This window comes from Anarrhichthys ocellatus, unplaced genomic scaffold (genome assembly GCF_004355925.1).
Source record: "Anarrhichthys ocellatus isolate YVR2014 unplaced genomic scaffold, GSC_Weel_1.0 scaffold4, whole genome shotgun sequence".
NCBI classification, from domain to species: domain Eukaryota; kingdom Metazoa; phylum Chordata; class Actinopteri; order Perciformes; family Anarhichadidae; genus Anarrhichthys; species Anarrhichthys ocellatus.
In genome coordinates this window covers 13,057,255-13,071,647 of record NW_022280034.1, presented here as the reverse complement: position 1 = coordinate 13,071,647, position 14,393 = coordinate 13,057,255, and the positions used below count along the sequence as shown (strand labels likewise).

Genomic DNA, 14,393 nt, shown 5'->3' with positions numbered 1-14,393 from the left:
TTCAAATCCCAGCTGGGAAAATACTGCCGATGTACTGTAACATCTGTCATTTACCGGCAACTATTCAAGAGGAGCTGTGGCTGACAGTGAAACGGCAATAGTGCTCTCTTGTCCGGAGATAACTATATATTAAAGCACTATTTAACAAGAGTTGGTAAAGGTGATCTCAAATTAGCTCTTAAAGCCGAGGAGTTAGGCTGTTTCGCTGTTAACTTTATCTAACAAACACAAGTCAAACCGAAGCCTTATATGGGTTTTACAATCTTTAATGTTTCACATCTTCAAAAGTGGCATTAGTTGCTGCACAATCCTCATGGAAAGAACATTTATAGAACATTTTGGGTGTAAATTAGCTGTTTTGTTGTAATAAGAAGTACAGGTACATATAGTATATACACATTTTTGCTACATACTGTGTATCACTCCAATACACTTTAGATTTACTTGGCCATCATACTTGTATTTATACATTTATCAGATCTGTTCTCTTATATACCCTTTCGTTAAACAGGTACTCAAAGACGATAACCTGAAGGGGTTCATGGTGCCAAAGTGGAAAGAATTCCCTCCTTTCACTTGGTGCAAAGAAAAAACAACAATTCCACTACATTTAAACAGAGACAGCCCAATATCTGCACACAGCACTAAATATCACGGCCTTCTCTGCATGTACAAACCAGTTTTAACCAAACTTAAACAACTTGTTTTTGGCACAGCGTCCCATGTATCAGTTGGTATTGTGTGAGCGCACAATAGAACCATTATCACTGCTTTAGACAACCTGTCTGCTTTGTAGTTGCTTTGTCCTAATCTACCGTTTAGGTAGATTAGGACTGTGTCACTTTGTTTTGCCACAAATGTAAAAACCCACTGCGATAATGTGACATACAGAACAACGGGCCTACTCTGTCACAACTCTGCTAATGCAGATTTCTCTATTCATCATGTTTCATGTTACTAAAATCATTAACATGAAATAATATATTCTGTGAAATTCTGACAGCAACTATAATACATACTCGTAGACTTAAAATGACTTAGTTCATACAGCCCTTATTCAAACAAAAATATCTTTAGGAAATGACATTAAACATATTTACACAATATTCATAAATAAAGGAGAACACGTGATTTTTCCAATGAGGTTTGCACTACATGAAGCCTTAAAAACATTGTGCTCAAAAAGATGTACTCATAATGTACACAAGATGTGAAACATTTATCAGAAATGGGTGAAAACAACAGAGGGGCACCATTGTTTGGGCTCAATTCATGATTTCATAACGAGAAAGACGTTGGAAGCACTTGTTCGTGGCAAAGAACTGAACTTCTATTGCTCATAGAAAACGGATTGTATGTCTTTAAAACAGCAGAGCTCAGCATTTTTGACTCACAACATCAGGCATTGAGAGAAAATGATTCCTGCCCAGCATCCTTTGCTGCACTGGTGACGAGAAAATGACTTTTGTCTCAATCTTGGGGGAACAAAAGCAGGAGGAGAGATGCGCTCGGTGAAAGGGAGACAAGTGTTTGGTTTGTTGACCAAAGCATCAGTCACAGTGCTCTTAATGTGGTTTGTTAGCGCTCCACTTAGTAGAACGCTGTGTGGAGAGTTAAAATCTGAGAAACGGAGACGGTATGTTTGTATACGTTAGTGAATGAGAAAAATATTACCTGTCAAGATCTGTCTGTGAGACACTGTGTGGTACTCTGTGTGTGGGCTGGTGGTCATGAGGGCAAATATAAAGTGTACTCTGGTGTCGAAACTTGTATTTTCAGATATCTGTACTATATAGTTTTTGAGTGCCACCTAATACAATTCAAAATACTTGACGACAACCTTCCAAAGGGAATGCACTGTATAGCAGATGATTTTACCTTCATCAGTTTTTTCCTGGTTATTGAATCTTAACACAGCCGACAGTGTTTATACCTTGCTGTGCTCATGGAACTACAAAGGAGGGGAAGGTGGGGGTCCAATCCTCCCACGGGAAAAAAATAAAAATCTCAATGGGATTTATCCATAGGAGGCAAACTGCAGCAGGTGTGTAGTTAAAATGAGTTGAATGTCTACATGTGTTGCAGCCAGGCCCACTAAAATAATGTATATCTTTAATATAGCTTTACTTTACACAATGTTAATCTGATTAAAAGGGGATTAATGTGTTATATAAAATCCATTTTGGACACTTTTCCAAGCTTAGAGCTACTCTAAAGATTTCTCCTGGGAAGAATTAGAACCTCTTTTATGTTGGTTTTATTTTTACAAGTGGCTATAATCCATAATTTTCCAATAACAATGCATCAAAAGATTAGTGTAATCTGAAACGGGCCACTTGAAGTGATGAACCCTACAGAGAATTATCACCCAACTCTGCTGTTCCCCTTAACTTTATATGGAACATTTTAGCATCTTTTGGCTCATTGTTTTCCAATCTGCAACTTTACTGTTTTGATTCACTCTCACCGATTTCATTGCATGGTTTAAATGTTGTATTCAATTTTTTTTAGAAAAAGCTCTAAAAACCCTACCTGTGCACTACCTGTCCAGCAACAAAAACAAAAAGACATAGTTAGCGGTCAGCTAGTGAACATTGTGGAGCATTTAGCAGCGAAATAGCTGGATGGATATTTCCCCCAGGAGAGCAGAGAACAAACTGGAGCTAAAAGGAGAGTTAATATTGGGATTATTCATCACATGGCCAGAATTCAAACTGCCACTTCAGCATAGAAATGCAAAAGGCCCTCTCTAGAGCCAATGTTTGATTTGGCCGTTCTGGGCTACCGTAGAAAACTTGGCGGTGAAACATGACAGACTCTGTGATGAGTACTAGCTCCCTATGTAGATATGAAGGGCTCATTCTAAAGTAACGAAAACACAACCATTCTTAATTTCAGGGGATTAAACACTAATAAAAACATAATTACAAATATTCCATTTCTGCCAATAGATCCCCCTAACCCCTCCACACTGGTCCCTTAAAAAAGGTGTTTGCCAAACTTAATTGGTAGCATGTCCTGCATCTGGGAAGATATTAAGATGGTCGCTTTCAGATGTGGTACTTTAATATACAGCATGATATAAAAGGATTTGATGAAGGTTTAGACTGCAGACTCGGACTCAGACTTGTACAGGATTGCGGAATCTAAGGTAGCACTTGTGTAAGTGTGTGTGTGTGTGTGTGTGTGTATGCATGTGTCAAAGCTGGCACCAGATTAATTGATTCAGTATAGTGAATTTCAATGATGTCTGTGCTTTATGATGTTTTATATCCACTTTAGAGGCAAAGAGGGGTTTGTTCATTTAGAAGTGCTATGTTTTATACTATATTTGTATGATGTGTCCATTACTTTGCATTTGTTCTTTTTGTTTGACTCTTATTAATTCATCCGCTACAAAAGCACTTCACACTTCAACCAAATGAAATGTTCATCATCACCAAATCCTCTCTGCTCTTACAGCAGCAATATTAGAACAGACCCTTATGGAAGCTTTTTTTCTGGACATGCGTGCAATCATCGTTAACACTTCACTTCATCGTGCGTTTCCTGAGGGTGTTGCGGCCATAAACTTTCACCAACTAGTTCGGTGAATGCGTTGCGTTAACTGTTGCGAGTTCGTAGCAGCAGCTGTGGACACTGTCCTTTGCTGTACAGGCTTCGGAGACGAGATGAGAAATGTCTAACGCTCCAGGCCTGGAGGTGCCTCAGTGAATTCCCCTGCAATGTTGCCCGAGGTTGGAAATAGCAAACAGGCATCCACACACGTCCACACACTCTGAGTTATGACCCAGACAGCTTGGTAGTGAGAGACCCAGATCCACAGTGACTTCTTCCCTTTCCCCATCCCTCGAGGAAACAAAACACACGGCCATGTTCATTTGTTTTTCTATTTTTCCTCATCTCTCTCCTCCCTTTCTCTTCATTTCTAAAGAGTCCCAGCCTCTGGCTCTCACACTGTCCCTCTCTCTCCTCCTCTCCCTCTCTCTGGTCGGGATGGAGGCTGATGGAAGCTGACGTGATGGTGGCATTGTCCTCACCGTCATGTTAATGTGACCCCGGGGACGCTGTCCCTGTATGCTTGGCCCGATGGTACAGAATGTAAAGCGTTTCATCGTGGAGAGAGGGTGGGAGAGGCCAAGAGGGGAGAGAAAGAAACGAGGAAAAAACAGCTGTGCGTGGAGATAGACCGAGAGATGCAAAATAGTAGAGGTCTTTTTTTTTTTTACAAGAACAGGAGGAAACTTGTCATAGAACTGCACAAGAAGGCCTCCATGGGGGCCTGGAAATGACCTGAACTGAGTTATTTGGAGATGAGTTATGATTACACTGGATCTAAATGGTATGTCATGTATAGATTGCAGTGAGAAATGTCAAGCGTATCTAAAATAAATACAAATTTGAATTTAGACATCATACTTAGTGAAATATAAAATCAACAGTTACTGTGCTCTAACTGGGGTTTCACTTTAAATCCTAATGCTCCATTCATGCTTAAAATAAGGTAAAGATGAAGATTTTTTTTCTGCTTCAGACCACAAACTTCTTAACCACAGCATCTTAGGGAAAACATTCTAATCTCATCTTTGTGCCTAAAAGCAAATGGTGACAATATTATTATTCCAGTTTTTATAATAGGGATAATTAAAATGTATGTACTAATGTACGGGTGCCTGTTGCTACATGCAGGGGCGAACAGTTCAACACTTTCGGAAATATGCTCATTCGCTTTCATGCATGGAGTTAGAAGAGAAGATTGACACCACTTACAGATGTGAGGGCTTTGAAGCAATTTCTTTTACATAGTGGACAAATGGTGCCTTTGCAACGTCCAGCTCCGTCACGTGATGCCATAGTGGGCCCTATGGCATCACGTGATGAACGTAGTGAAATAGACTTTTCCCCAAGGACTCCCCTGGGAAAGAGACGTCTGTAACTCAGCAGATCTTTTTCTTTTAGGTAAATCAACTTCCCAGTACCAACACTTGAACAGCCCTTATTTAAATCAGTAAGGCTCTAAACGTTGTAAAATGCAACAGTAGCCAATCCAGAGTTATTTTCCATCCTTCGTCCATGTGAATGAGCCTGAGAACGACGCTGGGTTGGGAGGCGGGGTTAAGGGAATAGTAGCAATGCTATGGCCCTATGGATGCGGAAGATCGCTTGAAGATCCGGGTAATAGTATCCAAATTTTATTCTCTGAAGACAAACTTTTTTTGCTTCGTGCGCAACTGAGCAGCTTCAATGAACGGGGCGCCGCCTCCAATGCTATATCCGCTTGGATTATACATCCAGGCAAAAGAGCCTATAAGTCTATTTCCCAAATTGTTGAACTATTCCTTTCAGGGGGAGGGAGTAGTGGGTGGGGTTAGAAGTAGGCTACATGCTGTGTGTTGCAGTTCCTATTGGTTGCCAATAAAGGTAAACGATTTTCAGTGTCGAGTTTAAGTGAACGTTTCCTGAGGTCTGACTCACGTAGGTGAACCACAGAAATGAATCTCAAAGGTTATTCACCACATTTACAACAAATCCAGCAAACCTGACCATGAGCCAGGTTGTTGTTCTGCCGCCACATGTTGCTGATGACCTACTGTACCTAAATTCAACCGGACTTACCCGGCTAACACAAACTCATTCTGCATTTCCGCAAAAATCTGACAGGAAGCCAACACGTAAAACCTCTTCACAGACAAAATGAAGCTCCCCTGCTGTAAGATCTGGTACATGGAAGAGTTGTTCCGGTCTGCTATGCCTATTCCCGTAATGCCTGTACAACCACAATGAAACCACAAAAACTGTTGCAGTTGAGAATCTGTGAAGGCTGCGTGACCTTTGGGAGCCCGAGAGTGGTAGATTTCCTTTCAGGCACAGTCTATATACTTTATATGATCAATGTAAAAGACCCTTGCTGGAGTACAATAATAATCTTTACCTTATGTGTAAAGAGTGGTGGTTCTGCTACGCTGCTTTTCTCCTGAATCTCACTGTTTCCACTTATCAAAACACTCCTTTTCATCTTGTAAATCTGAATGTCTCCCGGTTTAATAATCCTCCCCTGTTGGGCCAACTGTCCCAAACTCTGGCATTTAGCTAACACCAAAGCTCTTTGTTAGTATGTCAAACATTACAGCGGGCCGCTCTCTGACGCCTCGACGCTCAGACGGTCACCTCAGTCGAACTGTGGGTGGAGTAGCTCTTCTGCCTGTTGTGGTGGTAGTAGGAGGGTTGGGATGGGTGCTGCCCCTGTACGTGCTGCCCCTGTACGTGCTGCCCCTGTACGTGCTGCCCCTGTACGTGCTGCCCCTGCCCTGCCCCCCCTCCAGCTCCTCCATACATCCCTCCGTAGGGCTGGCTAAAGATGTCCTGCATGTTCTCTATGCTCTGCTGCCTCCGGGTCGAGTAGCCATGTCTCCGGGCAGAGCTGTGCATGGTAGAGGGGGCATGCCCCGGGGCAGAGGCCTGCCTGTGGACGTGGCGGGCGGTTGGCTCCCAGGCTTTGAACGCCGAGCTGGAGAGCTGCGGGTGCGTGCTTGTTTTGGGCAGGCGCGATTGCTCCAGGTAGCTTGAGGGGATGGAGATAGAGAGAGGGGCGTGGAGGTCGTGGTGTGCCGACACAGGCTGGTGGATGTAGGATTTCTCTTTGGGCTGTACAGGCACAGGCTGGAAGGAGGGAGGTGCCACAGGCTGGTACTGGGAGAAGTCCATGAGCGGGAAGCTCTTGTAGTAGCTACGAGACGCACTGTGCGCTGTAACGAAGAAAAGGGTGGGCGAGAAAAAGTAACATTCATCAGTGAGTTAAAAAGTATAATTTCTGTTTATTGCAACTTATTATTTACGTAGTTTCAGACATCATTTCTATCTCAGGAAATTGCGGATGAAACGTGAGCATGTTAGCTTCACTCATTTGGAAGAAAACTCAAACTGTCAGTTGTAAACATCCATAACAGTTTACAGACCGACTTCTTGGTTTGACCTACCATACTTGCAGTAGTTTTACTAAGACATTTTAGCTATGTAGGTAAAATATTTTAGGTACTCTGGCAAAAAACTGTCTGACCGCGCCTTTCTTGCCCTGTCATAGTTCATTGTAACAATGTTCCCAAATCTCCGCAGTTACTTTCGTGATCACAATGCATCATAACTGATAGAAACGATCACCAAAGACACAAAAAGCTCAGTTGGTAGAGTGGGCGCCCCATTAACCAAGGCTGAGTCCTCAGGGGCACTCAGGGTTTTTTCGCTGCATGTTGTCCCGTCTCTCTCCCCCTTCCCAGTCTATCTGTCCTGTCTATCTAACAAAGGCAAAAATCCCCCCAAATGACTCTCCTTAAATTTGAATTAACAGGAGTAATTCTATAAATTACTGTGTTCTGTTTGTAACCTTTAACAAATAGGCCAGTACAGCAAACACATGCTATGGGCTCCTTAAACTTGTTTATACTTTAGAGTCATTTTCAATTTGTCACAGTTTGATCCTGAGTCACATGCAGAAGTAGCCTCAAATGAACTGTCAATGTATAAACACAGAGTGTGTCACTGTAGAAACACTTACGACTGAATCACACCAGTAATCCATGATGCATTTATGTTTGGACCTGTAGGCTCCAACCTGTCAGCGATGTTGTCGTTTTGTGCTCCTCAAAGTGTTTTAGAAACTTTTAAAGGGACACCATGGAATTTTTGAAAAAAGAGATAACACGTTCTTCTTCTTCTTACAAATACAAAGTTAAATGGTTCAACGGTAAAACCCACTCTGAACTTGACACATTCGGCGGTTTTGCCGCTTAAGCCTCTCTTGATCTGTTGTGACCAGGAGCTTATGGTGGCTAATGTCAGCTAATGTTAGCTAACTTTAGTGAGTTACTGCTGGTTAACTGACACTCACTGCTGACTTTAAAAACAGTAAAACAGTTCAACTTATGATCTAAAGTAAACAGAGAGGTGAGCTAGAAGAGGGGCAACAAGGAGGAAGTGAAGGAAAGAAAGGATGAAACAATGTGACAGTATAAAAAGCGAGTTGACAAAATAATGATTAAACAAAGTATAAAGGTAGTGCCTAACAGGAAGTGTCAGTGTGAACCATCAGAACCACAAACAAGAGGTTACTTTCCCTCCCTTTACTTATATGGTTTCCAGTAAAAGTGAAATTCAGGAGAAAAAAGTTGAGTTGAAAGATCACACAGAGAATCAGAGGACAGCAAAGGATGGTCAGGATGAGGTGGAGGGTTTGAAGAAGATCAAAGGGGAAAGCTGGTGATTTAAGTATTTCCAATTGGTGTATGCCCTCGAGGTGAATTCTAGCGGTACTCCTCTCTTGCTGGAATACGAGAGGGCAGAGGGCAGGGAGAGTGATGAGGAGGGGGGGGGGGGGGGGAAACTGAGGAGTGCAACAGAGATGATGGAGGTAAAGGTATGTGTGTCAGGATGTAGGACATTGCAATGAAGGTTTATAAATACCCTCGCCCTAAGTCCGGAGTGTGTGCGCGTGCATGCATGTGTGTGTCATGGGCTAGCATGAATGTCACAGAGAATTATTTAAATAAACTAAAAACTGAGGTCATCGCCGCTAGCTTCCTGGCTACATGAACATTAACCTTGTCTCTGTGTGTTTTTATCATTTTCTGTCCGAAAGCCGGAGTCCTCTAACAGCTGTTTGTTTTCACCTTTTTTTTTTTCAAATGCTACTAGTTTGTACCCAATAATTATTGAAAATAATCAAAAACTTTGAGATGGAAAATGTTCATATGAAGCTGTGTAATATCTGAATGTCCTGTTTGCAGACCATTTGGTAAAGCTGTACTAAAGCACACTTCCTACATTAGCTGACAGTTTGGAGGGTCATGTCTTTTTTAATCATTGTATATTTTTTAATCACCTTTTGAAGTTCATTTTAAAGTATGTAGCCATCAAGTGTATATTAACGCCCTTTAACTGGGTTCTCGTTTCATAAGTCACCTGGAGATAGCGTTGACAACCAACTAACGCTAACATCAGTTAGCTTGCAAACTAAAGGTCTGTAGCCTTTGCTCTATCCTGGCATCTGATTGTACTGTATGTACAGTGTGCAAAGAGCTGCTTGAAAATTACTCTCGATCTCAGTCAGCCTTCCATTGTTAATCAATGTTAAAACTAACTATGACAAGTAAGTGATTTGCCTTTGGCTCCCTTTGAGAGGATCGCTTTGTTCTGTACACTATTACACCCGCTGCTGTTCAAGGACGACAGCACATGTATGTGTGACCTTTGCCGACATGAAAGGGTTTGAACAATCACCTGGTAAAAACCCTACAGCGTCTTTTCTGGTGCTGTAGTATATAGCTTCGCAGTTACATCACAAATCTCTTAAAACGACATCTGTGGGCAGCACAAAAACATGTTGAACCAAAAGTAAAATGTTAGATGTAAATGTATTCCATTCAGGAAAGTTGTGCATAAAGACAATAGTCTGATTGGATAGATTTGTGTCCATTTGTGATACTGTAAAGTATCTTTTTAGCCTAATGCTGCATCCCGGTTCACACTCAATAGTTTTCTCAATATTGGGTAGTAAATTGGGATTTGGGACCGTCATGAACCATCAGAGACTGAAAACGGTAACACTGCAAAGGGTGCATATCGAATACATGCTTAAAGGCCCAGTGAGTATGATTTAGTTGCATCTAGTGGTGTGTGGCAGATTGTAACTCACTAAATACCCCTCTGCTCACCCCTCCCTTTCCAGGCGGGTTATAGAACTATGGTGGCCTTCAGGTAGAGTTATCTTTTCTTTATCTTTTCTTTATAGAGCAGCAACAGTTATGTTTACAAGTTACTATATAAAGTCATTAATATCTCACTGGAAACAAATGTAAAATGTTAATAAAATAAATAACACTTCTGAGTAAAGTTTATAAAGAATTAAGAACACAGACATCCGTCAGTAACAGTCATTCCACATGTTAACGTTTGCATCTGACGACCATTTTGATTAAAAAAGGAAAAAAGCTTAAAATTTCTATTCAAATAGGTACTGTTCTGCTTTCAGAGGGGCTTAGCACATGCATGGGTCTGAATCCATGATGCATCATGCAGTAATTCATGCATTAAATCATCATGAGTCAATCATTAGTTAAGTATATGATTCATACCTTTTTTATGAAGTGTTTTCCCAAATAGTAATGTAAATGCAATGGACACTGCAGTTTTCACACCATTGTGGGAATTCTTGAGGGAACTACAATATACATTGAATACATTCCACTCTTCAACACTTCACGAAATATTGTGGACTGTACATACATTAAAGATTAGTAAATAGGGAGAGGTTTTAGTTTTCCATCCCCAAAACACTCATCAAAGCAGCCAATATTAGAACGAATCCACCAATGACGTGTTAGTGTGCAAGTGGGATACCTAAACATTTTCTGATAAATATGCAAATCCTGTCTGATTGAGATGTTAGGAATAGAGACAAACTGGGAAAACGTTTTTTTTTTCTTTCTAAGTAAAGATAAATTCCGTTCCCTAGGCTTGTCCGTAGGCCACCATTCATCAATCAATCACGCAGTCACACCTAGAGACGGTTACTAATATCTAACCAATCCCACCATAGACAGCAACAGCGTGGGCTTAAAGATCAGCTCTCTGTTTCCCAGGACGAAAACAGAGTCTCGTCAGTTGACACCTCCTGTACTGCCAGCCTGCTGTACTCCAAAGGTTACTGTGCCAGTTGGAGTCAGCATCAATTTTGTGTGTCCGACTTACCCACAGCTTTGAGGGAGGTGTATTTGTTGAGGCCCACCGTGCTGTGGTTGCTGTGTGGGTGTGGAAGCCCTTGTCCAAACGGCCCGTAAGCTGAGTTATTCAGATGGTGCTGTTCTGGTAGGAGACAAGCAGACAGAGAGGCAGAGTCAGTTTGTGGAGATTACAGTAGTCCAGAGTGTGTCCTGTCTCATATGTACAATTCATGTTTTCCAGCATAACCACAACCTTAATGTTTTAAAGATGACGTAACCACACTGTAGTTGCCATATGCAGATAATGAGGAGTTTAAAAGAAATGCTGGCATTGGTGGGCTAATTCAATTTGTCTCTCCAGGATGATTTTTGGATTATAATACAGAACATTGAATAGTTATTTTGCTGTCAAGAGAGAGCAGATATGCGCGCATGTTGGCGGTCAGCTGGTCATCGGCTTCCTTTGCAGCGTGTTCAAGTGCAACCTTTGTTTTTGTTTTTTTAACACTGGTTGAACTGGGAATCTCACAGGTGGGAATGTGGACTGTTGAAGCGTCACATAAATTAACTGGATTAACACAAGTTCTCTCCCTGCAGGCCGGGGACTTTGGGTGAGACAGCAGTCCCAGGCCTGACGGCCAGGCAGTCCCATGCTAAATGAAGTGAGGTTAATGAACAATGGAACAAACTAGCTGAGAGAGTGGAGCCCTGGCTATTAGCATTAATGAAGTCCATTGATGCAGCCAGCACACTTGATCTCAGCCTCAGGGATAGATGAGCACACATGTAGCACTCACGAATGTCCGATGACACACACACACACACACACACACACACACACACGCACAGAGACAGCGTGCTTTATCAGGGCATTTGGATGAGAGCAACAACATCAGTGGTAGGTATAGCATTATTGTTTTAACATCTTCAACCTATAAAATGTGTGTTCGTGCTTGTGTCAGTGCCTCTTTGTGCGTGAAATTGAGAGTAATGCGTATTGATATGCTCGCCAATTTGCCATGCATACATCAAGTCTATTTGCATAAGTGTGTGTGTGTTTGTGTAGACAGAAGATTTCATCACATCTGTGACTGTCAGTGCTAAGACAGGCACACAGGAAAGACGCACACAGAGTGTGAGAGAGAGTGTGAGAGAGAGTGCGAGAGAGAGTGAGTGAGAGATGTGGAGGATGGCAGTTGAATAAATTAGAAAATTATGCTGTAGGTGGAGGAGTGGAGAAATGTCAAGAGTTAGTCTTTACAGTAACAACATTTGCACTAACTCTGAGCCTCTACCTTATCCCCTTTATACACACACACACACACACACACACACACACACACACACACACACACACTATTATCAATATGCTGTAAGATGATTAACTAGGAGGATGTTTCGCATCTTATAAGCTGCATCGTTTGTGTGTGTGTGTATTTGCGTGTGTGCGCGCGTGTGCAGACGCAGGAAAATCCTCCTGTGTAATTCAGCATGTGCCAAATTAGCGGATTATCAGGAAACGGTCCATTTTATACTGTCATCCTCATCATTACCACCATCATCATCTTAGTAGATGATCATCATCATCGTCATTGATTAACAGATCAATGATTATCACACACTAGTGGCACTGTATATTAACTGGTTGAGAAGCTCAGGTCTCTGAAGTCTTTTGTGTGTGTTTGTGTGTGTGTGCATTCTCCACTGACGTAAATGCTTTTCAAATTGAATAACTCCACATAATTCTGATCACTGGTGGAAAAATAACTGGTTTTCCTGTGAAGATTTTTAATATTTATATTTAATATAATTCTTTCTTGCCAGATTTCTACTGTACCATCACATCTTTCTCCCAGGGTTGTATCAAGTCCTGTTTTTGTTTTTGTTTTGGTATCAAATTTGTAAGGTTTCTGGCAAACTACAGCATGATCCTGTATTGACAGAATAGCCACATGACAGGTTTTTGTATGTACAGCAGATGTAAGTTAGCTGTATTCAGGCTCCCGCAGCAGATTTGTAAAACAGTTTTGCATTGAGCTTTGGAGAAAATGAGATATATCCTCGGGTTTTCTCCCAAAATCAACGAACTTTATTCTATTTTGAGCCACACACTCAATGACCTCACTTTACAGGAGGTGATACACACGATGCCCATGCTGATGTCCTCATGCCCATCTGCACTTACACTCATCCACGCAGAAATACAAACAAGACCAATTTAATGAGTCCGTCTGCTTGGCCAAACCCTCTTTTAGGGTACAAGTTCTCGGTGATTGCGTAATGGAGTTAGTATGTAAGTGTGTGAGTTTGTGTGTGTGCAAGCCAATACATAAAACAGTAACTGAGGGAATTAGGAGAAGCTCTGGTTCAGGGTTGTGGATGTTAAAACTCCAGCATGGTTGCACATATTAATTTCTCCATTAAGCATCACCAAGTTGAACGTCTGGCATCGAGCTCTTTTAAGCGCGGAACAAGAGGGCAGGAACGCTGCTTAATGAGTTATGTAACGTCTCCTCTCTCAGCGGGAATTGCAGGCAGCGGTCGATTAAGGTGTACAACGGCTAAGATCAGGCTTCCTTTGTATCATCTGTCGAAACGATTCAGGAGTGTGGAGACAGGCTGACAGATCTGAGGGAAGAAGAGAACGACTTGGTGTGTGTGTGTGTGTGTGTGTGTGTGTGTGTGTTACCCTGGCATAGCACAGATCTTTTATTTCAGTTAAAGTAACGATACCACAGTTTAAAAATACCCTGGTACAAGTAAAAGCATTCGGAATTCTACTTGAGTAAAACAGCTCAATGTACTTGCAGTGTCAAAAGTACTCACTTTGCAAAATGATTCGTCTCTATATTTCAAAGTCCTGGAACATTTTTACTTATGCAAACAAGAAAATCATTTGTACACACAAGTTATTACTGTGTGCTACCAGATGAAAAAAACCCTTCTCTGCACTAATTGTTTCTCACATAAATCCCAGCATTGCTTCGCACAACTCCAAACTGAGCAGGTCTAATCTACTGTGAGGGCCAGCCAGGCCTTTAATGTATACCAACACATCATGTTTAATAAGATGATCATACGTTTGACGTCAAATCCAAGGACCGAGTAAATACAGCTGTCAAATAATTGTAGTGGAATAAAAAGTACAATATTTCTTTTTTAAATGGAGTAGAGTCGAGGAACAAAGTAGCAGAATAGTAAAGTACCTCAGAATTGTACTTCGTAAATTGATTTGATTTACTAGCTTATCATTCAGCGATGTTCTCTAAAGTTGGTCATCTTTTCTTTAGATGAGGTATAAATAGATAAGAAAAGAATGCAATGCGGACATCAAACATTCTCTGATTAGCAGGGTTTTTTTGGACGAAAAGAAGGATATATTCTTCTCTCATCATGTGAAATGCTAGGTTATCAATAAAATAACAGTATTATTTTACACTGTGCTGGATATTTTGTTTCCAGCTTGTCTGGAATATACTGAGTTTTAGCAGAAGCACTAATGATGGTGAGACATTTAGATTTAGATTCATATTCAGGTCAGCAACTTAAGAAGAGTTTAAGTTTTTAGGAGTAGTTAAAGAACTTTTTGTTGTAATGGGATTCCTTTCTCTCTCTCGCACACACACACACTCACACACACACACACACACACACACACACACACACACACACACACAC

At 41.4% G+C, this 14,393-nt stretch overlaps 1 protein-coding gene across 1 annotated transcript in view; it reads right to left on the bottom strand.

Annotated features, from left to right (window-relative positions):
• Positions 1 to 256: 256 nt before the first annotated feature.
• shisa8b (shisa family member 8b) overlaps positions 257 to 14,393 on the bottom strand; it is a 32,965-nt gene continuing 18,828 nt past the window's right edge. Inside the window, exons 4-5 of the mRNA XM_031843994.1 lie at positions 10,744 to 10,857; positions 257 to 6,746 (exon numbers count right to left, since the gene is read on the bottom strand). Of these exons, the coding sequence (XP_031699854.1) occupies positions 6,157 to 6,746; positions 10,744 to 10,857 (704 nt within the window). The 3' untranslated portion in view covers positions 257 to 6,156. The remainder of the gene's footprint in view (positions 6,747 to 10,743; positions 10,858 to 14,393) is intronic.